Consider the following 24,021-nt stretch of genomic DNA (forward strand, 5'->3'; position numbering starts at 1 on the left):
TATTGTCATAACAGCTAATTTCAGCTGTGGTGTCCCGGAACATGCCGGTTCTTAAATACATATTACGCGCCATTTATCATTATCAATGACTGGAAAAATTAAAAACAGAAACGACACTAATACTTAGTTAAATATAGTTCCTATGAAACATAACAGTTGGCTGATTAATACTGAAATCTCTGTCCACAGTGTCTGGGATGCATTTCCACGGAGAATAATGGCTCCCTATTAAAAGGGAAAATGAAAGAACGCATCTGATACTGCGGCCTCAAAACTGGCAGCAAATGTTTGGCAAATTGGAATGTGAACCTCCAGATTAAAACCAGATTTCTTTTTAAAGATCATCCAACTGCGCCTGAAACACCAGCTGCAGGTAGTAGGCGGCCGGTGTAGTGTGGGGACACATCCTGTAGATGGCGAAACCGAGGCACGTTATCGCGCAACCGCTGCGCCAACCGCAAAATCTTAAAAATAAACGCACTTGTGCAAGTTCATGCGGTTCGTGTGATTGTCAAAATGGCTGGCTGGTTGTATTTTCACCCTGTTTAAAGTACGGTGGCCGAGTTCTAGTATCTCATTAGTGCACCCCCCCCAAAAAAAAATCTTTATGAGTGCATTTCAACACATTTTATTCGTATCCCAGTAGATACCTTTGAATTACTTTTAAATATCCGTAAATATCGCTTGTTTTACTCATATTTCTGGCCAGCGGATGAGAATTGTGCTGTATCTGTTTTACATCTGTTTTGTGTATTAGTCTAAGACCTTTTATGAATTTACACCTAAACATTATTCTAATACTTAGTGTTTCAACTTTGAAGCTTCATTGAGATTTAATAAACCACGTCAGACCTTCCGGTCTGGTTATTTAACACTGTGAACTGGGAAAAAAAAACCTCGAGATGATTTGAAATGTATTAAAATGATATTTAAATACATCCTTTTTCCTGTCTTATCGTTGAACGGGGAACTGCGGTCTAGGCTCCGGAAAAAGCCGAGCGGAGCCGAGGGGAGCCGAAGCGCCTCCCTCTCCGTCCCCTTCGCTGAGTCGTGGTGCAAGCGGCCATGTTGGTGCGAGCTTGTTCCGGTATCAGGACGGGATCGTGCGCATAGCCTGCATTCGGACGCGGCTCCTCGTCTCTGTCCCTCTGTCCCACGCAGCTCCAAAGTGGGGAAAAAAAGCCCCCCCCCCTCCCCCGGTGCGTTGATAATGGATTTTACAACTTGATGATCCCGCCTTCAGACGGCCGGTAACGGAGGGGAAAAAAAGCCCAGCAGTCGGTGCACCGACAGGACGGACTGGTCCATCGCCACACTGCAGTGCAGCAGTGGTGAACGACCTTATTCCAATCACGCAACACAGGGAAGAGCGCCGCTGATTTCCGTGGATTTTTTTTTTGTGGAGGGGGGGCGAGTTTTGTGAGTCGCCCCGGCAGTTGCGGCCGCAGGGGATAAGCTAACTAGCCGGATCAGCCTCGGAATAAATACCGAAGTAGCTCGCCATACGAGCTAATGGGCAGGCTGATAGCTAGCGCGACAAATTAATGCTTATTTTCCCCCCTGCCATGTGACTGTTTTACATGGTACTTTTAATCCCCTCCCCGGAGTCTCCCCTGGATATTTCACCGAGGACATTTTAAATGGTTTTGCGGTAGGAAGGTCGAAACGTCGACAGGAATAACTTTGGCCTGAAAGTTTAGAACTTGGAACCCGGAGCCGATTTTCGAACCGATACGGATTTATCCCTGTCTCGAAACGAAAAGAGCGACGCTGCCTTATGAAAACGACGTTGGGTACTTTGAGTCGTACAGGTTGGCGACATTTTAGGCTTCCTGTGGCGTTTGTTAGCCTCCGGGTTAGCATGCTAGCCACCTAATTGAACCTTGTCTTTTGCTCTAACCATTGCTCAACTTTTTTCTTCAAGCTAGCCCAAGTTGCTAGCCGAATTAACGTCACCAGCTCCGACTGCTAACTCTCTGGCTCTGGTAACTCGTTGACGTCTGTCAGTTGAGAACACATTTTTGCCTTATCAACATCGAAGTTAAAGAAGACCTTTGGCTTTTTTTTTTTTGGTGCTTGTTGACAAACATGGGGCGTACGGTTGATGCTAGGTCCCAGCTAGCTGGCTAAAGTCTGCTATCCGCTGATGAGGGATTCAACTTGTTGATTCACTGGCTATTCGTCGTGCTGCTAGCTGGCTAGCACTGGACATCTGCGGGAAACTTCCCTCAGCCACCGATTAGACAGTCGTTGAATGCTCCAAAGACACTGAAGACTCGCTCTCGTTTTGCTTTCCCTACTCGGCATCCTCAAGTTTTGCAACCATGTCAACAAGGATCCCACTGGTGCAAGTGATTGAGAATTCCACCGGGCAGGTAAGATCTAACCCTCTGATATGCACCCAGATGAAATCCCCGCGGTTGGCTATCAAAGAGTCTTGCAGGGGACATTCTTCTGTGGTCAGGGGCCCTTAAATGGCCTCCATGGTCCTCCATTGTGTGCCTTTTTGTCCCTCTTGTCTTCGCCACACAGCAGTGATTCATCAGCCTTTGACACTGGCCTTTTCACTCCCTGCTCACAGGAACAAAGTTAGATATTTGTTTAGTCTGTGTGTTCCAGGCATGTCCTCCTCCTCGACTCCTCACGACGCTCGCTCCCCGCACGCATCGCACCAACTCGAACACGCCGCAGCGTCCAGCCCAATATCTGCTAATATCGGCGCCCGTCGAGGTCGGACGTCTGATCCGACACCAGGGACGGGCGCCGGGGTTTGACCGTTTCCTGCCGAGACGTCGAGCCTCTCGGTCGCGGAGGCTGTCGGGCATCATCGCGTTGCTGACGCCGCAGCACGCGCGGAACCGATTAGAGTCGGCGGCGATCGAGACGAGCATGACGGCGTCATGTGATGAGCGCTTGGATGGGTGGGGGGGGAAGTGCCTCTGCATGTTGACAGAATAAGCAGCGGGTGATGTCAACACGTACGCTAAGCTAACCCCCCAAGTCTATATTTGTGGTTCTCGAGTGTCCGGGCGCGTATAGGTGTCGCCGGGATCTGGGATCGGCCTTTTGGGACCGGACGAGTCGTAAATGGAGACTCTTCTATGTGATGTTGGAACTGCAGATGTAGGAAACGCCGCTGCCGCCGTTGCGGCGGATGTGCAGGTTAAAATATCTCTGCTGTCATCACTCACAAACCTTTTCTGTTGATACCACGATCTCTCACTGCGTGTGTGTGTGTGCGTGTGTGTGTGTGTGAGACACAATAGCTTCCATTTACAGGAAAGCAGTTACCAGCGCGTACGTAGTCAGATAAGTGTAGGCACACACAGTGACGCACGTGGCTACACACCCTTACCTGTGACAGAGGTCATAAACAACGCATTCGGTTATATAAGCGCACCAATATAGCGGTAGCACACTTGGCTCCTCTCTCGGCGCTCCTCTCTTTCAGCTTATGTGGCTACGTAACACACGGGCTGCCAAGTTAGCATGAGACTCCAGGAATCACGCGACAACCGCAACGCGAAACGTGCACTGTTGCTGGACAGGCTTCTGAGCCCGGCCGTACGTTAGCGTTGGCTGTTTTGCTGAGCTCTTTTAGCTTTAGAGCCCAAAATGCAGGTCCAACGTGCAATTAAATGCCGCGGTGTATTTTAGCCTCGCTAAAGCCGTCAGATACTGAATTTCCTTTGTCAAAGTGAAACGATCAAGGATATTTAGAGTTGTGTGGCTCAGCTTAAGCCTTTCAGTGTGTTTAGCCTGTAGCTGACAGCAAGGAGCCCAAACGCCACCCAGCCTTCGCTCCGTTCGCACTTATTCATCCGAGGATTTAGAGGCAGAAGTTTGGGGTCGTGGCGAGCCCTTGACTGGGTTTGTAGGTGAGGGGTCACCGCCAGATACCCGCGCACAAACCCGGCCCGTGTGGAGAGCCATGTACAGAGAGGTGTCGGGTCTCAGGATCAGGACAAAATGGCAGCGGTCCTGGATGAAACAGGGCGTCTGACCCGGCAGGCTAACGTTAGCGACACCAGAAACGGGGCGTCTGATCCACCAGGCAAACGTTAGCGACACCAGAAACGGGGCGTCTGATCCACCAGGTAAACGTTAGCGACACCAGAAACGGGGCGTCTGAACCGAGGCTAGCGTTAGCGACACCGTTTCCGCCTCGGCGTCGTTGACAATTGCTGCCAAACCGCGGCCAGAGACGCCCAAAAGTGGTGTTAAGATGCGACACCAGCCTCCGCGGGACGCGCCCAATGGTGCCGTTTTAGGTCCGGCGACACCGTTTGAGGAACTTGATGCTGTCGCAGGCGCTCGGCTGCACCCCGTGGCTACAGCGGTCGCGCTCTTCCCCAGGCGCGACCTCCCCGTCTGTCGGATTTCCTGTTATTCAGTCCTCACTCTCTTCATCCAGCCACCTCTGAGAGGACGGCGGCGCAGCCTGAAAGTGTCGTCATTTTCCCTTTACGTAAAGGTATAAAATCCCTCTTAAATGAGACCAGACCATCAGGTTTGGGCCCTTGTGTGTTTCTGTTGATGCACCTGAGGAATGTTGAGATATCTCCAAAAGTATTTGGACAACGATGCCAGTTTATGTTGATCAGCTGTGTTTTTGGGAGCCTAAAGTGTGACGACTGCCTCTTGAAGCTCTTTAATTGCAGAATCATTAAGCAAAGCCGGTCCAAAATGTAAAGAAAAGCTCGTTATTGCAGCCTCAATAAGGGGAACACTTGGTGCTCACACACACCACAAATGTTCCGAGCTCGTCCGTCCTACGATGCTGCTAATTCAATCGATGCGAGGAAATGTGCCGCGTTACCACTTTCATTTGAAAAATAATGCGCCGCTGGCTGGAGAGCGCCGCGGAGGACAGAGCCCCCACTGTACGGGAGCGCCGGGACCAGCGGGGCGGATTCACCCCCCCCCCCCCCCCACCCGTGTGAGCCGCGAGCCGTTGAGGTGGAAACCCAATCCCAATGACTGAGAAGCTCTTTGTGCGCGCTGACGCAGGTGCGTCGCTCCGCGCGGCCGTTCACCTTCCTGTCCACCTTCATTGATGCCTCCGCGGGATGAATCACGTTAGCGGCAGACACGCGCGCGTCCCTGACGATCCGCCCAGGAAACCATAAATTATGCCTTTCCTCGCCAGGCCGGTCGCTAGGCAGAAGAACAGAGACAAAGCTAGCCAGGCCCCCTAGCAACAGGGAACCTACCGCCGGGGTTTTGGGGTTTTATTAAGAAAAAAACGCCATTTAATCGTCTCTTTTCCGCTAATCAATCAGGTAGCTAGTCGTGATTGGAATTGCCCGCTCTAACAAGCTGGGCGGCTCCAGGCGTACTAACCAGCACGTGCTACCTGGGCGCAGCCGAGTGTGACAGTTTACCAGTTAGTCCCAGGGGAAGAGGGTAAAACAGGCCTTTCCTGTCGAGCCAAGCGCTAGGTGCGGCAGCTAACTGTACATCTGAAGTGCTCAACTGGATTGTAGTGAAGCTCGTGTGTACCCGAGTTGGGTTGTTCGTGATCTCCATCGCCCAAATCTTTCGGCTTCCAGAACCGAGGCGTGCTACGTATGCTAGTTTAGCGTAAATCTTCCGGCTGTTTCTGAAGGATTAGCTTTGCTGATTTTAGGAGCAGCAGTAGCTGCACAGAGTGGGGCCTAACGACCGACTAGAACCGCCATCGCTAATGACTAGCTGCTTGTCTTGTGCTACGCCGCTCGTGTAGCAGAAGGCATCAAAAGAACCGAAGCGTACACCCCCACTTACCGCTAACAGCCTGACAGCACACGGTTGGCACCAGCGCTGGGATTTTCGCTACACCTTCCTCCCGCTGCTGTGATGCTATGCGGCTAACGTGCTTCGCTGTGTCGAACCCAACCACAGAATCGCAGGCGGATAAGATTAATAAAGCAAACAGCCGAGGCGTTTCCCGTCCAGATTATTTCTTTTCTTTTCCTGAGGAAAGCCTGCGTCTATCTCGCTACACGTGCGCTTATCAGGTTCGAGTCATCCTGTGAAAACTCTGCGGACCTCACACTCCTGGCGGTTGCGTAGCAGCAGAGAAAGGGCGAAGGGCCGAGCGTATCGCCCTCGCCGCGGCGACCGTTGCGCAAACACGGGTCCCGCGGTCCATTTTTCTGCGCGACTGCGGGAGCAGTGTGAAGCTAGGCGGAGCTAGGCTATGCAAACGTGTCGCTAGGGGCTACTCGATGCGGTTCGAAAGCGGTGGTTTGGTGTTGGAGAACATGTAGCGTGTTTTTGGCGCTCTCTCGTCAGAAACCTCCACGCCACAACGCTTTTATAGAAGGGACCGTATCGGCGTCCTCCAAGGACGAAACAAATGGAGCGAGAGCGGCGTGAAAAGAGAAACTGAAGAATAAAACACAGCAACATAGAGCCAGAGGGCAGGATTCGACAGGCGACACGTCTCCATGGCAACTGAGTCACTACAACCTGTCTCAGGAAGCCTGTCTCCGCCGATGAGGTTTTTTTGTTTTTTTAAGAAAAAACCAGCAGCTATCGCCATAGCGCTCAGATTGGGTTCGGGATTAGCATTAGCTCCTGATCCAGCTAACGGTGCAGTGTTGTGAGTCAGGTGTACTTATGGATTCAGAGAGCAACGCAAGGACACGACGCCGACGTCCACTGTCGGGGGGGCTGTGAGGGGGCCGGGGGAGGGGCCGGGGGGGCCTCGGCCCGCAGCTGCCCTGAAAGTAGAGGAAGAATCGGAGGGCAAAAATAGGCCGACGTGAAAGGATGGAACAGGCGGGAGGTCGGAGGAGGGAAAGAATCGGCAGGAAACGTGACATATCGGCGTGTCCGAGATGACCGGGGGGGGGGGGCAGTCGTAGTCAAGTTAGATCACGTGCACGGTTTGGGTCAGCGCTTCGCCGCGGACCCACCCGGGTGTGTGCTCGCCTCCCGGCCCGCTAGCTTTCGTGTCACGACCGCGTGGGTTTGAATATCGTCACCCTGGAGCCATCCGTCCTCTCCCCTGACCCTGATCCCAGTCACCTGTCATCTGGGATCACACACACACACACACACACACAAAATAGCCGTGACCCTTTCCTGGAGTTGAAACCGAATCACCGTTGCAGCACTTCTCAGCACAGCAGGGTTTTGTTTTCTTTCCGCGTACACACGCGCCCGTCGGAACGCTCCGTGTCTGTTTTTAACTCCAGAAAGCGACTTTAAAGTTAATTTACGTCGGCTTGGATGTGCGTGTAGAGTTCCACCGGCTCAAGATTAGCTGGGTTTTTTTAGCACTTTAGCATGTTAAAAGGGGAAGAAAGCAAAGATTTAATCGAGCACTAGCGAGGCTCTAAATACCCGTCCAGACCAGCCTGACCTGCATCTTGTGTACTCACAAAAACGTGCGCGTGGAAAGTGTCACACATCGGGTAGATGGAGCTGGAGGAGTCCAGCCTGTTCTCCTGTGCTGCTTCTGTGCGTCTCGCCTGGGAAGCTCTGGTGGCTCCATGGAATTTCGCCGCCGCCTTTATTTCCTTGCTAGCCAAGGACGATCTGGATTGAAGCGGAATATCGGGTATTGGGACGAGAATCCTTCCCACAACTAATTTGGATAATGCCATTTTTGTTCACTGTTAGCTTCAACGGTCAAGCTAACGCCACGCTTTGATCTCCCGCCTCCCCAGGAGTCCAAGTCATCCGGCCGCTCCAGCATGTCGCGGTGTCGGAACTCGGTCTCCACGACCACGTCGGAGGACCAGCCGCACATCGGCAACTACCGGCTGCTGAAAACCATCGGCAAAGGCAACTTCGCCAAGGTCAAACTGGCACGACACGTCCTCACGGGGAAGGAGGTGAGCGAGCACATTTGGCCCTTAAGAGCCATTTCAAACTGTCTTTTTCATTTTTTGGGGGGGCAAATTCGAGAGAAAATCAGTTTCTTTGCCTTCTTCCTGAGCAAATCCTTCATAAGATAAGCGTTTGCTCATCAAATGGTCATAAAAATGTTTAATAAAACGGTTTACCACCATGTGGCATGCTAACGTCAGCAGCCTGGGTTAGCGTAGCTTTGGAGCTACAGTGGGAGTTCAGATCAGCATCAGGCCGCCTGAACGCATCGCTGGGAATTCCACATTTGATTTAACATGTTTGGAAAAGCTGCGCGTGCATCGGGCGGCGTCTAAAGTCCAGCCCCGTCCCCGTCTCCGCCCGTCCCCGAGCCAGGGAGGCGAACGGGCTCTGTCAATGTGTGACAGCGCCCGGCCCGACGGCCTGATAACGCGCCGCGTGACTCCACACAAACACGGCGAGGGAGCGTCGGAGGACAAGAAGAACCTGAAAGAGGAGTGGATGAAAGGTCGGCAGTAAAAGAGTTCGGCGTCCTCGTCGAGATAGCGTCCCTCTCCTTTGCTCCGGCCCCGGGTTGATTGTGACCTCTGACCTTTCCCCACCGAATCCCTCCGCACAAAACAAATGTGACTTGCACGAAAAGGTTCCCATCTCAAATTAAAACCGCCATTTTGCTTCCAGGTGGCCGTGAAGATCATCGACAAGACGCAGCTCAACTCGTCCAGTTTGCAGAAGGTGGGTCCCGACCGCCGCGCTCCGACCGCTCGACGTCACCTTGTGTTTATTTACACCGACGGGAGAATCGGCGGCGGAAAATCCAGCAGCATCAGTCAAGCAGCAGCCACGATGGACGTGCTAATGCTAACGCTAATCCACGGAGCTTTGATTAGCCACATTAGCTATTGTCCTCATGTGGGGGTTTAGAGTGCTGGAAATCAGGTTCTGGGTCCAGATGTTGATGCTAATAATAACAATATTAGTAGTAATACAGCAGGACAGGAGGCCAGATTATGGGATGGCGAGTGGGGTCTGGCCCCAGACGCACAACTCGGCTCTGCTTCTCTTTTAACTCCGTCTTTCGCTCTCAAGTGGCCTCGTTTGTCAGGGAGAGTTTTAATTACAGGAAGCGGGCTGCAATTACCGCCGTTTGATGGCCCCAGGGTGGGGTCTGTCCGCTGACACGCACACCCCCCGACACCGGTGCGTCCACACGAGGAGAACGTTCGAATGCGAAGCTGACGGACGAGCAGGAAGTCGGCGCCGAGTTCCCGCGCGTCCGTTAATTAATTACAGCTACAGATCAGCGTCTCTTCAGCCGTCCCAGATTTGGGTTCCTCCCCCCCCCCCCCCCCCCGACGTGTCGTAACTGCCCACATCAGTTTGTTTTCCCTCTAGTCCTTTCACCCACAAACAGGAAGTGAGCGCTTTCGGCCTCATCAAATGTCCGTTCGCTCGCTCGCTCGCGCTCGCTCCCGTCGCCCAGGGAAACGGGCGAAGCTGAAACTGGCTGGACGGGTTCTGACGCCACAACCTGCGGGGCCTGTTTGTTGTTGTGTTACAGCTCTTCCGGGAGGTGAGGATCATGAAGCTGTTGAATCACCCCAACATAGGTGAGGCCGCCACCATCAACTGCCCCAGCTGCTCTTATTGCCCTATTTTCTCTCAACTTCTGCCCCCCCCCCGTATCTGACTCCCTCCTCTGTCTCCACCTCCAGTGAAGCTCTTTGAGGTCATAGAGACAGAGAAGACTTTGTACCTGGTAATGGAGTACGCCAGTGGAGGTAAGTGTGTTGCTGTGACCCCCCCCCCCCCCCCCCCCCCACTGCCTCGCCCCCCCGTGTTTGAATTTAATGAGTGACTCTCCGTTTTCCTTTATACCCCAAACGGAACTGAAGACTTAATAAATGAATAAGATGTTGCAGAATAACGAGTTTAGACTTTGAGAGCAGTCGTATCACCACCACCTGGTCTCCTCTGGTCCCCAGGTGAGGTCTTCGACTACCTGGTGGCCCACGGCCGGATGAAGGAAAAAGAAGCCCGCGCCAAATTCCGACAGGTGTGTGTTCGTGTCTCCACCTGCAGGCTACACATGAAGCGTCACAATACTCATCCTACTAGCAAAGTGAGGACATTTGGGCTGGTCCTCGTATCCCCGACGGTCTGGTCACACATAGGATTGAATTGTGAGGTCAAACTGGGGTCAGAGGGTCAAGAGGGACGGTTAGGGTCAACCCAAGTCCTCACAAATATAGAAATACATACATAGACATGTGTGTGTGAGTGAAAGTTCATGTATTTTTCAGCTGCCTGTGGTAAATGTCTCATTCCCCCCCCCCCCCCACAGATCGTGTCAGCGGTGCAGTACTGCCATCAGAAGTGTATAGTCCACAGAGACCTCAAGGTGAGAACGCACGCGGCGCCGAGTCGCACGCCGCCTCTTCCTCTTCTCCTCGTTAATGTTTGACCCGTGCACCACCAGGACGGGGTTAATGAAAGATGTCATTAACCAACGTCCGCCATCATCTGACATGAAGCCTCCGTAAGACCCGTACGCGCAACTCGCCGGATTTATTCTCACACGAGTCGGCGCCCAGGTTCGGGGCTTCCCGGGGCGTTTAGGTTCACGGTGTTATGCAGCTGGAAATCCTCTTACGGTGCCAGCAGGCAGACCTGTGAGACGCGGACTCCTAATCTCAAACTTGTCCTCGCTCGTTTTCACGCCAGCCGGCGTTCTGTTTCGACCGGTGTTGCGCAATCGGAACAGACGCGTTAAAATGTCCGTTTCATCGCATTTTGTGTTTATTAGTTCACGTGGAGGTCAAAAGGGAATCCGTGATGTTAAATCATGCGCGCGTTCTCGCTCAAAAACGGCGAAGAGGGAGAGGGACGCTGTTGCTAGGCAACGCCGGCTTTTCTGCCCGGTGGCTCGTACAGAAGCTAGGCGGCTAACCTGCACGCGTCGCCCCAGAATAGGCGTTTAAGACGTGGTAAGCTAGCGGTTCTGGTCTTCTATACTTCTATATTTCCGCCTGTAGGCCGAGAACCTGCTGCTGGACGCAGACATGAACATCAAAATCGCCGACTTCGGCTTCAGCAACGAGTTCACTCTGGGGAACAAGCTGGACACGTTCTGCGGCTCCCCGCCGTACGCCGCCCCCGAGCTCTTCCAGGGCAAAAAATACGACGGGCCCGAGGTGGACGTGTGGAGCCTGGGGGTCATCCTCTACACGCTGGTCAGCGGCTCGCTGCCCTTCGACGGGCAGAACCTCAAGGTGGGGGAGAGGAGTTTGTAGCATCACCGGAAGCTGATTTGAGACGTCCTGAAGGCAGGAAGTGGACGTTTGAAGAGCGAATCGACTGTTTGAACGGTGTTTTGCCCCTCACCAGGAACTGCGGGAGCGCGTCCTGCGCGGCAAATACAGGATCCCTTTCTACATGTCCACCGACTGCGAGAACCTGCTCAAGAAGTTCCTCATCCTGAACCCTTCCAAAAGAGGCAGCCTCGAGGTACGTCCATGCCGCGAGGAGGTCGGGGAAGGGCGAAATCCGCCCAAACTAAAAGCCTCTTCTGCCAGCAGCAGATCATGAGGGACCGGTGGATGAACGTGGGCTACGAGGACGAGGAACTCAAGCCGTACATCGAACCCCAGCCGGATTATAAAGACCCCAAAAAAACCGGTAAGAACAGAAGGTTTCAGAAAGGTTGGATTTCTTCCTGTCTTTAATAATACACACATAGGGTCACTTCTCCATTTAGATATTATGCTACAAATGGGATTCTCCCTGGAGGAGATCCAGGACTCACTGGTGAACCAGAAGTACAACGACGTGATGGCCGCGTATCTGCTTCTCGACTACAGGAACTCTGAGGTAAGCGCTTCTCCTTTTCCCCCCGAAATAGATAAAGATGCAGTTTTTACGGCCGAGCCGTCAGCTTGTCTGAGCTCTGAAGACGCCCGTGTCACAGGGGGTGTGTTTAGTCCCAGAATTGTACCCCAGACGCCTCTTGAACTGCACTCAGACCACAGATTTGTTTTTTTGCCATCAGTTGGAGGAAGGTTGCATCAAGCCTAGACCAGGAAGTGAAGTAAGCAACATAAACGCCCCTTCTGCGCCTCACAAGGTACAATGAGATCAACAAGGTCTTAACATTACACCGGCCGCTGCTACAAACGGGCCTCCTAGCTAGCCTCCTAGCTAGCCTCCTTTCTGCCGTGGTGCTTTTTCTGGGTGCTTGGTTCCGCTCTCGTGACAACTGTTGATCTAGTTTCTGCCTGTTAGCACGCACACGCTTCCCAGGAACGTTCCAGCGACGCTGCAGTCATGCTAACCGCGGCGCTGTTGTCGTCCTGTTGTTTCAGGTACAGCGCAGCGTGTCGTCCAACCAGAACCCTAAGAACCGCAGAGCCACCGAACAGGGTGAGATTGGTGTGTGTTGGCAGGGAGGAGGGTGTGTGTGTGTGTGTGTGTGTGTGTGTGTGTGTGTGTGTGTGTGTGTGTGTGTGTGTGTGTGTGTGTGTGATGGACGAGCGTGGTTCGGCTCATTAAACACAACGTCGTTGTGATGCACCAGGGTCTTCCTACTCCAAGAGGGGCGGACAAGCGGACAACAGGACCGCAGCAGAGGATTCTGGGAGGAAAGGCTCGTCGGGCAGCTCCACCACGAAGGTGCCGGCCAGCCCCGCGGTCTCAGCCGACCGTAAGAAGAGCGCCACGCCTTCCACCGTGAGTTCAGGAGCACGGCGCTATCCCGAGGCAGCGTTGCTGGTCTTTATTTAGCTGCTTTTAAAGCCGCTCCGCGTCTCTCTTCTCTCTCCAGAACAGCATCCTGTCCACCGGCACCGGTCGCAGTCGAAACTCGCCTCTCAACGAGAGAGCCACGCTGGGTCAGGGCATCCAGAACGGCAAGGACAGGTAAACCAACGGCACCGAGCGGCGCCACGCACGCGGCGTTAGGAAGAAGCGGCCCCATTTTGGAACACAAAGTAAATCAGTCCCACAGCTGCCTCAGCGGCCCGATCCCAGACGTTGGCCACCAGGGCCCGGGGCCGTGCCAGCTGGCCCCGACAGACCCAGAGCTCTTCCTGCCAGGGCTGGTCAGGCCACTCGGGCTCCTTCTCAGATTTAGGCCAAACCTCGAGTAGATTATAGATAAACCACAACGCTAGAGTTTAGGCCTTGAATTTCAGGCATTAGCCACGATGCTATTGCTACATTAGAGCTCTCCCCTTTAATCCCCCTCCATCTTCTCCCCCCACCAACCATTTTAAGCTCTTATGATATGGGCAATAAATCACACTGTCCGATACCATCATACTTTAACCAGCCATGCGCTTTGTGTGCTTTTTTCCATTAAACATGAAGCCAAACGGTAACCACTCCTGTGAAGCTGCGTTCACTTTATTACCCGTGCGTTGGATCTCAAATGACCCCTCGTTTCCAGCGCGGCGCCCTCGGCATCAAAAGGTTCCGTTCAACGGATAAAAACCACGAGATTGTTTTGAACCGGACAATTTGGCCGCACCAAAAGCAACGGCGAGGTCATTTGAGATTTGAAATGTTGTTTTTGGATTAACTGGGGGGGGTCTGTTAGCTTTGGTATGCTACGCTAAATCAGTGGTTTCCATCTGGTTTTTAACATTAACTTCATTTGATCATGATTAATGCTTGAAAGTTTTTATTTGCTTTTATACTTGTCACCCCTCCCCAATTTGTCCTTTCTTCTCTCTCCGTCTTTTCCTTCTTCTGGTGTTCTTTTGTCTTCCTCTGAGCTCCAATTTTCTTGCTAGTTTCCCGTCTTATATCGATGTATTTTTCTCTCTATTGACGGACGTCAGGAACATTTATGATGGGACACAAAGTCTCGGCGGCGCTGTGCGCTTCTCGTGCTTCTGCTGTTTCAGAAAAGGCTTCCACGTGACGACAGAGTCTTTAACATACACGTCACACGTGCTTCCCATCACCAGTCAGAATATTCCCAGTCTGACCAGTTCGGGCTTTTTATTCGACGAGCTTCTGTAAAGTCTCTGTGTTTTTCCTCATTTCTCTCCTCCTTTGCGTCGTACCAGGTTTGGTTAGAAGCCTTCGTCACATGCAGAGCTTGGTTGCCCGTAGCAACCTCTCTCCTTCAGGAGAGTGTTAAGGAAACAGCTGTTAGAAATACAGTTTGAATCACGGCAAATTTATCAGCTGCAGCTTCAGTTTCCAGAGTGATATTCTGAATATTTGGGCAATGAGTTTGGAGAAGTTTCATTTACCAAGTGGGTGTGATAGAACCCAAACAAAGCCCTAAAAACGTTGAAGGTTGTGTAACAGATTATCAGCTGCTCGCTGTTTTCTCCGTTCTCTCGTCTGTTTTGCGTCTTCCCTTTCCCCCCCTCCCCCTCCCCCCCCTCCCCCCCCCTCCCCCATAACTGTGTTTGATTTTAAAAGTGCTGCTAACCAAGCCCAACCTCACCTCTCCACCCACGCACCGAACCCCGCCCTGTGTGACTGTCCGTGTGCGTCTCTCTGGTGTCCTTCCGTGACGTGTTCGTCCGTCGTCGGTCACGTGTGCGTGCGTGTGTGTGCGTGTTGGGCGGGGCTGCTTCCCTCGGTGTCTCCCCTCCCCTCCCTCCTCCTCCTCCTCCTCCTAGCCTAAACACTCCGGGTTCCCGCGCCTCCACCGCCTCAGCCGCAGCCGTCCTCTCCTCCTCCTCCACTTCCTCTTCACGTCCCCGCCACCACAAGTCCCTGTCCTCCTCCAATCATCCATGCCCCTCTGACCTGCACGCACCGCGGCCCAGGCAAGTCTCTTTAGCCTCATCTCCTCATCCATCCAGCATAAACCTGAAGAGGGACGGTTAACTGAGATTAGGAGAGGTCAAAGGTCAAAAACCACACCTGTATGATATTTGTCTTGTGTTCTGTCCTTCGTGAGTGGCCACAACTATGAGGAGGCAGCAGAGATGATTAAATCTTCCGTCTCAACACAAGAAACGGCGTTAATCACTTCTGGTGCCACCCTAAATATCTGTGGATTTTCAGATCCTCTCCCACTCGGCGGTTTCTTAGCAACAGCGCAGCAGCGAGAGTCATGTGCAGTTGTTGACATATTTATTTCAGGCCGAGCGGCTCACATTCACAGCTCACGTTGAGCCGGCGTGGACCAGAGCTGCAGAGGTGGAGAACGAGACGAGCAGGTTTTTCACCCTCTGCCAGCACAGAGGTGTTTTCTCACCCAGCTTTGTTTCCTGACAGGAGAGAAGAGACGCATAAAGGGCCAGAGCGGACCTCCTGTCTCTACTAAATCACCTTTTTAAGCTTCATCCATGAACAGGGATTTATTCACTGAAGCTCGCCAGGATGTGTTTTTCAAAAACATGTCAAACAGTGTTTAATGTTTTGGCTATTTTTAAACATTTTCCCGCTCAAGTCTTAATTTTTTTTGGTTTAAATTCTTAAAGGTTGTTTGGTGCTCCCGTTTAATCTGCCAGTTAAACCTCCTTTAGCTCTGGAATTGCCTGGGAAAATCCACAGTGGATGAATGACATGATGCAGTGGCCAGACAGTCCTGCGTGTGTGTGTGTGTGTGTGTGTGTGTGTGTGTGTGTGTGTGTGTGCTGTGTGGTCTAGCTTTGCCTGCTTGAACTTGTCTCTGTCCTGTCGGGCCACTTTGACATTTTCATCCCGCACCGTCTCCTGGAAATCCTTCTTCTGTTAGCTAGGACGTCACGTGAGCGCCAGCCGCTCACGCCGTTCTCACGGATACTGACCCCCCCCCCCACCCTTTTGTGACAGTTTGGGGGGGGGCAAAAGAGGGCCGTTCGCAAATGTCAGGCTGAAATTCCAGCCGAGCAAATGTCAAAGTGGCCCTCTGGCTTTTGTCTGCTCTGTGTTGAAGTCTCGTTCTGTTGCATGCGCCATTCAGCAGCGAGCTCGGCCTTTTCCGAACCTGGTTGGGAACGCTGGAGAGAAGGTACTGTTGGAGCGCGTAAGCTGCCCCCCCCTTCCCCTCCAACCCCACCCCGAGCGGGGAGTAGGCCCCTATATTCAGAATATAGCCTGTGCCCCCGAAATCCCCCACAGATCATCTGCCGATCCCTTCGGAACGACATGTCAGATTCCATCTGCATTAATGTGGAGCCGCATCAGGCGTCCCGTATGGACCCCCCCCCCCCCCCCCGGCTGCAGACGCACGTCCAGCACCATCAGAAACAAGTTATCAATAACTGCAGAGGCCCCCCCCCTCCCCCCAATTGTGTCGGTGCCAGTGAGTGTGTGCTGAAACGCCAAGTGTAGTAGAAGTTCTGCACCGGCTCGTCATTTCAATCGTTTAATGACGGAAGAACGCTTTAATTGTGTAAATACTCCCTGACTGACCCAGTATTTAGCTGTGGTCGCTCGGTCCCAGGAGAGGAACGGCTGTTTTGATGCTTGTTCGTGCGTCTGCTGCAGGCCTTCTACTGCCACACACACACACACATACACACACACAGGAAAAGAAGAAAAGCCATGCTTTTAGCTCAGTGTGTGTGTGTTTGAGAGGGAACGTGGTTTGAAACGCTTTCAATCTCATGGCCAGAACTGAGGATTAAGTGTGTGTGTGTGTGTGTGTGTGTGTGTGTGTGTGTGTGGTGTGTGTGTGTGTGGTGTGTGTGTGTGTGTGTGTGTGTGTGTGTGTAATCGGGTCTTGGCTGACTTGTGGGCTTGTGTGTAATATCAGAGTGAGCGGATGTGGATCAAATATAGAATTTGTTTGAACTTATCCTGAGGTGAGTCTGCATCAGACTGAAGTGACATGAGCTAACTGGATTTCCCCCTCCCCCCTGTCCTCCCCCCTGTCCTCCCCCCGTCCTCCCACCTTTTCCTTCCAATCCCCTCTTCTTCCACCTCCTCCCTGTTCCTCTCCTCCCGTGTGACCACCCACACCTCCTGATTCCTTCGCCTACCCGTTTTTAATACTTTTCCTCTTCTTTTTTAACCTCCACACCTCTTTGTCTTTCATTTTCCGCATCAACCTTTCTTCCTCCCTTTTCCTTCGTCTCCCCCCCCCCCCCTCCGCTCCCCAGTGCCCCGACTCAGCGGGCACCTGGCGCCTCCCCATCTGCCCACAACATCAACAGCACCGCCGCGTCGGACCGTACCAACTTCTCCCGAGGGGTGGGCATCCGCAGCACATTCCACGCAGGCCAGCAGCGGGGTGCCCGGGACCAGCAGGGCTCCGCCTACCCGGGCGGGCCGGCGTCTCCGTCGCTGTCGCACGGCAACACCCAGGCCCGGAGGACCCACGGCGCCACGGGCATCTTTAGCAAGTTCACATCCAAGTTTGTACGCAGGTGAGTGGTCAGAGAGGATCCCGAGAAAGCAGAAGCGGGTCGATCACGTGCGAGACCGACAGGACAGAGAGGACGTGTGGACCGACACCGATAGGCACAGCGTGTGCGTAGCTTAGGCCCCAAACGCCACCGCGCTTTTCCCAGCGTTGCAGAACGTGAAATTGATGTCAGATGCATCGCCCCCCCCCCCCCCACACTCAAAGCGTTCTCATTTCCCACAATTCATCTTTCAAAGAGCTTCAATGAATCTTCCAGATCCGAGCCGATGATCTGTGGGAACAAACCGGAACCGAATTAATTTCCCCCGCTTTATTGTGGCGTTCGCTGCAGAGATCTCAGAGCCCGGTCTGCTTGTTGCCCAGGAACTCCCACCCAAAACCTTTTTCCGAGTACCCCCCCCCCCCACTCCCCCCCTAAAGAAACCATCAAATGACCGGGTTTGCATTACGAGTCGGCTCACATGCTCATTTCATCTTTCCTCTAAAGCGGCCGCCCTCATCTCAACCCCATCACTAGGCCGGGGAGAAGAAAGCCGGGGAAAGCGCCCAGCCGGGCCTCCTCTGTAATTTAGCCCAGCGCAGCGGCCAACCAGGGGCAATTTGGGTTTCTGGGTTCAGCGGCCGGGGCCCTGTTTATGCGCCGGGCCGCGGCTCTGAGGCTCGTCTCAGGGGTACCTGATTGGAATGAAAGCTACTATATTTTTATATTTATAGAAGCTTTCGTTTGTTCTGGAGGGACGTGCGGCTCTGATCCGACTGTGCTGACAGATGAGGAGGATCTGGTGCGTCGGCTGTGGCCTTAATAACCTGAGAGAATGGCTTTAGCATTTGGATGATTAAAAACCACCGGAGGTCCTGTTTAAACCGGGTCCAATCGGCCGCATCCGAGCGTCCCGACGGGGGAAAAGATCACCAGATTCCCTCTGGGTCCTTCGAACAGACCGAACTGACTGAGACCTGGACCGAAGGCGGCTAAAAGCAGCTCGCGGCCGAGTCAGGGAAAAGAAAGTAAACGGGGAGGAGGAAGAGGAAGTGGCAGCAGGTGCGGCCCAGAACGCGGCGAAGCAGAGCAACAAAGCCAACGGCTGCAGAAGTGTCCTCACACTTCGAGGTGTGTCAATAATGTCGCAAACGGCGCCGCCGCTCCAGCGGCCTCGCCAGCGCCGGGCTCCAAATAGACCAGATTTGAGGAAGGAGGCGGTCCGGGTGTTGCTTCGTGCGCGGGTGAGGCGGAGGTACGAGCGCCGGCACACTCGGCCTCCCACGCAGAGATACTGTAGCTCCGTGGCGACAGTATCCATGGTTACGCCGGAGATATCACTTTTCCCTCAACTATAAATACCACCAGTGGGGACACCTTGACACACACTCGCACAGAGGTGGTTCTGACAGCGTTAACAGTCACACACACACACACACACACACAGGAGTGTGTTTTACCGCGGTGTCGTATAACCCGAGCTCCGCTCCTTCCTGCTCGGTCTCACGCCCGGGCCGCTGGCCCGCTCTGAAACGTCCTCGCCGGTGCTCCTTTGCAGGTGCGGGGAAGCGCCACACAAATGTTAAAACCCGCATGTCTTCTGCAGTGACCTCATCAATCTACGGTTTTATACATACGTTTGTTTCTGTTTTTCTTTATCCTCTTTTTTTGTAGAAATCTCTCGTTCAGGTTTCCAAGAAGGTAGGAATCACCCCCAATGTTAAATCCATAACCCCTTGGTTTATATCCATATATTTCTCCTCTTTATATATATTTGATATATATATATACACACATATTTCCTCCCCTTCTGGTGTTTTGTGCTGCTTGTCGTTGAGATTTTTCCTTTTATGCCTTGAGCCTCATCCTTCCTCCTGTTTCTACGGTTGGCCCTGAGGTTGGCCGCGTTTTGGCCCCTCTTTGTTTTATTTATTTCAATGTTCAACACTAACTTCCCTTTCACTCCACTCTCCATTTGGCACAGTAACACCTCACCCCACTTCCTGTTTCGCCCCTCCGCTGTCCCTCCCACCCGCCTCATCAGACCTCATTTAGCGTTGGCACCTTTCCTTCCCACCTAGATCTCATTTGTGATTCCAGTTAGAACTTTTGAGGAAAAAACCAAACAAAAGGAGCTCAAAGTGACCTTGGAAAGGTCAGAACAATCCACTAATCGATCGTTTTGATCTCATTTTTCTCACCGTTATCCGAGCTAACTCTCATCTCCACGTCCACCTCATTTTTTTAACTTTCATCACTCTTTGCTAAAGTCAGGTTTTAATTGGCCAGAAGGTTCTCATTTATTTATTTATCCATCCGTTATAAGTTACTGTTCTCAGTTTCTGGCTGTAGTTGAGTAGTTTTTTGATGGAGGAGGAGAGGACCCAGGAGGGATGGGGCCGCAGATTCTCTCAGCCTGCACTCTTTTTTTTTTAAAATTTTATCTTTTTATTTTCCTCCCGGAGGCTGCACTCTTTCATTTATCACTCTTCTCACTCTGGCACTGGCTCTCTAACAGCAACGGCAACAGAACTGGATGGCTTTGACCTACTGTGGCTGAAACAAAACCAAAAACCCAACAGACCTTTATTCTGTTGACACACATCTACATTTCATGCAACTACAAAAACATTTTTTTATTTTTTTTAATGTAACGGGATCTATGTAGCTGGCGGAGTCGTCTTCACTCATTAGTTTGTGCTGAACTTGGAGTTCACACTTTTCTGGATGCTGTTAAAATCAGGTAGAGCCAGCCTTCAATCAGACCACAGCGCCCCCTGGCGGCCGTGGGGCGTATCGCAGTTTATCCCCAATTTATGATCTTTTTGCAATAACATCGATCCTAAGAGGCAACTTTCACGATCTTAAAGCATATGTAAAGAAGGGGTAAGTGGTTACAGCTTATGCGTCGATGCATTTGTGCTGCAGTCTGGACCAGTGCAGCTATATTTAGGCCCAGTGTCACAGTACGTCGTCTCTGGGAGCCACTTTGCATCCTTTCATATTTGGTTAACCCATGCAGGGCATGCAAAATGGCACCGTATGATTTGACATCCTTTCCCATGTGCTCCGTTTGTAATCACGTTTCTTTTGCAGGAGGTATTCACGTTTTTAGTTCTTTGCTAATGGGCAGCAGTGTTTTCAGTTGAGACCCTCCGATCTTGGGTTTTTACTTCCCCTCCACTGTTGGCATGAGTCATCTGTGTTCCTGTGTCTGTGCGTGCGTGTGTGTGTGTGCGTGTGTGTGTGTGTGTCTCATGAATGTTTTGACATAAATGTTCGCCACAGTGCTGTTATCTGCGCAGGTCCAGTGTCACTAATAAAGGTTTTAATGCAGCGCTGGGGGTAAATAAACGTATCTAACCTCCTTTAGCCACATGACCCGCTCTCATCATGCTCCTCATTTATGTTCCGGTCCATTCCATACATGACTTCTAACCACTCTTCCATTTTAGCCCCTTTAAAAGGTTAAACACAAATATAGGAGCGGCATCTGTTTAACTGCGTCGGCCCCATTGGACAAACTAGAAATAGAAGAGTCACTGAATTTGTAGTTGCCGCTAATTGCTAAGCTACCTGCTAGATTAGCAGAAGATTAGATCCGTGAAGAGCACGTTCCACCTGAGTGTGTCCAGGTTTGGAAAGGAACATGATGGCGGGCATGGCGAGCAGCACGACTGTTGTTTCCTGTTGGCGCAGGCCCCTTCAAAATAAAAGACTAAACTTTTGTTGATTTCTCTCAAGGAGTCCATTTGAGGGAGAGGGTCAGGATGAGGGGAGCAGGTGAGGCACAGAACAGCCCGAAAACGGGGGAGGAACCCCCCACGAATCCTCCGAAAACCGCCTGCTAATCAGTAGAGTGGAGCTGATCTGGTAGCTGATCTGGTAGCTTGGTGTGAATGTCGGGACGGAGTGGAGGGGGGGGGCAGCCGGGGCTAATTGGTTGGTGATGGGAGGTGATGCGGTGACCAATCGGGACGGGGACGTTAGCGGCGAATGTTAGCATCCTGGAAAGCGAGCGTGCTGGTGTGGAAGCGTACCTGCATGGCGGTGCGTGCGTGTGAATGTGCGACGGGAACCCAAATCAAAAGTACCCAGGTGTGTGTTTGTCGGCGAGCCGCCGCGTCCGAAACCTCACGACGCAAAAAGCCACGCGAGACCAACGCACACGGGGGCACTTGGAAGATCTGTTTGTCGCCGTCTTCGTGTCCGTCATCATCTCCTCCCTCCTCCTCCCCCTTTTTTGGTTGGAAATTCCCCTCACGAATCTTTTATCTCATCCGTCTCTGTCCTGTCGTGCGTCCCCCCCCCCCCCCCCCCCCCCCCCCCCCCAACAGGTCCATGCTGAGCAGCACGGTGGACAAGTCGGAGAAGACATCCGGAGGCGGTTTCTCCTCCTCGTCCAACAACGACGAGAACAGCTCCTCGCCTGGATCCGGCAACACCGGTGAGTCCGCGCACACACGTGCGACTCCCCCCCTCCCTCCCTCCCTCCCTCCTCACGTGCTCCGTCCCCTCCCCCCCCCCCTCCAGGCGGCACCGGCACCCCTCCGGCCATCGCCAGCCAGAAGGACGCCGCCAAGCCGCGCTCGCTCCGCTTCACCTGGTCCATGAAGACCACCTCCTCCATGGAGCCCACGGAGATGATGCGCGAGATCCGCAAGGTGCTCGACTCCAACAGCTGCGAGTACGAGCAGCGCGAGCGCTACATGCTGCTGTGCGTGTCGGGCAACCCGGCGCACGACGACTTCGTCCAGTGGGAGATGGAGGTGTGCAAGCTGCCGCGGCTCTCCCTCAACGGCGTGCGCTTCAAGCGCATCTCGGGGACCTCCATCGCCTTCAAGAACATTGCCTCAAAGGTCGCCAACGAGCTCAAACTGTGAGCGGCGCCGAGAGTCGGGGGCGGGGGGGGGGCGAGCGCGGAGGTTGGGGATCAGTTTAGAGAAAAAAAAAATGTATCGGTCGTCACGCGGATAGGGTCCGAAACGAGGCCGTTGGTTCTGACACTAGAAATGTTTCCTTTCCAGATGTTTTGCTTTGGTTCCAGAGACCCGGCGGTCCGAAAGTCGCGACGCACTTACGTTGGAAGGCTTCTCTCTTCCTGGCTGGGGGGTCGCGCTCTTCTTGTTTTCCCTCCACGTTCAGCTTCGAGTTTCCACATCTGTGCATGTTCCAAGGCTCACTTTGATCACTTCGACCACTCCTGTTACTCCTTCCTGCTATTTATTCAGTTTCTCTGCACGGATCTGCCGTCACGTCTCTTTGTTTGTTTGTTTGTGGGGGGGGGGGGTTCGGGGGGGGGGGGGGGGGGGCAACCGAAACAAAGACTTCCTGAATTATTAGACAGGTGGCAAAGTTGTTTTGCTGGAAAACTCCATTGAATTAGTCCCGATTCTCCCGAAAAGACTCCAGCCGAGCCGGGACTCGTTGAATCTCACACACACACACACACACACACACACACGTGCACAAAAGGATTAACGAACTTTGCTGTGGTGGGATTAAGGACCCTCTCCACCCACCTGCACAATCCTGCCCTCCTACCCTAAAGTGAACTTTAAACACACACACACTCTCACACACACACTCTCACACACACTCTCTCTCTACAGCACAAACACATCCAGCTTTGCCTCGTCACTCCCTTTTCACTCCCTTTTCGCTCCCTCGTGTTTTTAATCACGCGGAGGCCAGTTCGAACTTCTGAATGTTCTCGCTTTGTCGTCTTTTACAGTTTTTAAAGTCGAGTTGTTCACTGGAGACAAAGGGTGATGGGGGGGGGGGGTACTGATGGTTTTATGTTGCCTTTATTGGGACTCGCTGGGCGTAGCGTCGCGCCTTCACATTCAAAATGTCAACGCCGCCCCCCCCCCCCAAAGTCCAGGAGACGGCGCCTTTAGAGACGGTTTGTGTGTGTGTTGTACAAGATCACTGGAAAAATATCAAGAATGACGATGAATGGTGAATTATTTTCCTCTTGATTTGATAATATATTTTTGTGTCGTCGAGAAACTTTTGGGTTTGTACAGATTTTTGTTGCGGGGGGGGGGAGGCGGGGTTGGACGCCGATCATATCATCGCCGTCTTCTCTGTTCTAGTCTCGTGCACCTTTATCACAAACACACACACACTCGCTCACACGGAGAGTATATCAGGTCCGCCCCCGCCCCCACAGGCGCCCTCGCCATTTCTAACGGCGTTTGATGGTAGCGACCACTACTGCTCATTGATCTTCGGCCATCTTTTTTTTTTTTTATTCTTCCTTTTTAGCGTTCGAGGCCTTAATATTCCAGAAGCGGGGGAAAGAAAACAGGAAAGACTTGTGCGCATGTACATGTTCAAAAGAAGCCACTTCCTGTCTGAAGAAAAACACACACTTGGGGAGGGGTTTAGAGTAAAGAGGTCCAACTTTTGGGTCCTGTTAGTCAAACTTAACTTTTAACACTTTTCTTTCTATCACGATGACACACTGTTTTATTATTTCCTTCAGTTTTTAATACGTTTTTCTTTGAGTCGATCATTGTAAGGTGCTGGGTATTGGATTCTAATTATTATTCTGACTGTTGCTGTTCTATTATCTCTTTCAGGGTTGATTTGACATTATTTGCGTTTTACATTGCTGTAATTTACATTGATTTTCAACGTGTTTTGAGCGAACTGTAACTGTAGTGGTGGGTTCGGGCTCAGGAGGGGCGATCAACTCCTGAGAAATGTATTGGTTTTTTTTTTCCTGTGCAAAGATAAAAATGATGAAAAATTACAATGATAGTAATAAAAACAATGATATAATGATCCTGCTTGTGAAATATGTTGTGGGGAAACAGGAATGCCCAGAAAAGTGAAAGAAAATTCCCTTTTTTCAGGTGATGTTAAGGATTGTTGACGGATCACCCCCCGCCCGAAC

General features: G+C 52.3%; 1 protein-coding gene across 11 annotated transcripts; it reads left to right on the plus strand.

Moving 5' to 3' along the window:
* The first annotated feature begins 1,042 nt into the window (after positions 1–1,042).
* Positions 1,043–23,909, plus strand: mark2b (MAP/microtubule affinity-regulating kinase 2b). Of its 11 annotated transcripts, none has more exons than XM_057025860.1 (21): positions 1,044–2,375; positions 7,659–7,826; positions 8,503–8,556; positions 9,383–9,431; positions 9,537–9,602; positions 9,807–9,877; positions 10,166–10,222; positions 10,857–11,093; positions 11,209–11,328; positions 11,400–11,499; positions 11,561–11,691; positions 11,870–11,944; positions 12,183–12,240; positions 12,395–12,546; positions 12,641–12,735; positions 14,457–14,606; positions 16,872–17,138; positions 18,792–18,818; positions 20,862–20,900; positions 21,455–21,564; positions 21,651–23,909. In XM_057025860.1, exons 1-21 carry the CDS (start codon positions 2,325–2,327, stop codon positions 21,998–22,000), a joined length of 2,427 nt encoding a protein of 808 aa, XP_056881840.1. In that variant the 5' UTR covers positions 1,044–2,324; the 3' UTR covers positions 22,001–23,909. The 11 variants fall into 11 exon arrangements, 10 of the variants coding, with proteins under 10 accessions (XP_056881846.1, XP_056881840.1, XP_056881841.1 ...); XM_057025861.1 differs by having other exon boundaries at positions 11,579–11,691; XM_057025867.1 differs by lacking the exon at positions 1,044–2,375 and adding an exon at positions 7,320–7,549.
* The last annotated feature ends 112 nt before the right edge of the window (positions 23,910–24,021 follow it).

This window comes from Takifugu flavidus, chromosome 3 (assembly GCF_003711565.1).
Source record: "Takifugu flavidus isolate HTHZ2018 chromosome 3, ASM371156v2, whole genome shotgun sequence".
Taxonomy (NCBI): Eukaryota; Metazoa; Chordata; class Actinopteri; order Tetraodontiformes; family Tetraodontidae; genus Takifugu; species Takifugu flavidus.

Excerpts from the sequence above, each read along its gene's own strand:
- mark2b (XM_057025860.1), top strand. The coding sequence starts at position 2,325 with ATGTCAACAAGGATCCCACTGGTGCAAGTGATTGAGAATTCCACCGGG. Across the intron at positions 11,945-12,182 it reads CCCCTTCTGCGCCTCACAAG|GTACAGCGCAGCGTGTCGTC; the intron begins GTACAATGAGAT and ends CTGTTGTTTCAG. Across the intron at positions 14,607-16,871 it reads CTGCACGCACCGCGGCCCAG|TGCCCCGACTCAGCGGGCAC; the intron begins GCAAGTCTCTTT and ends TCCGCTCCCCAG.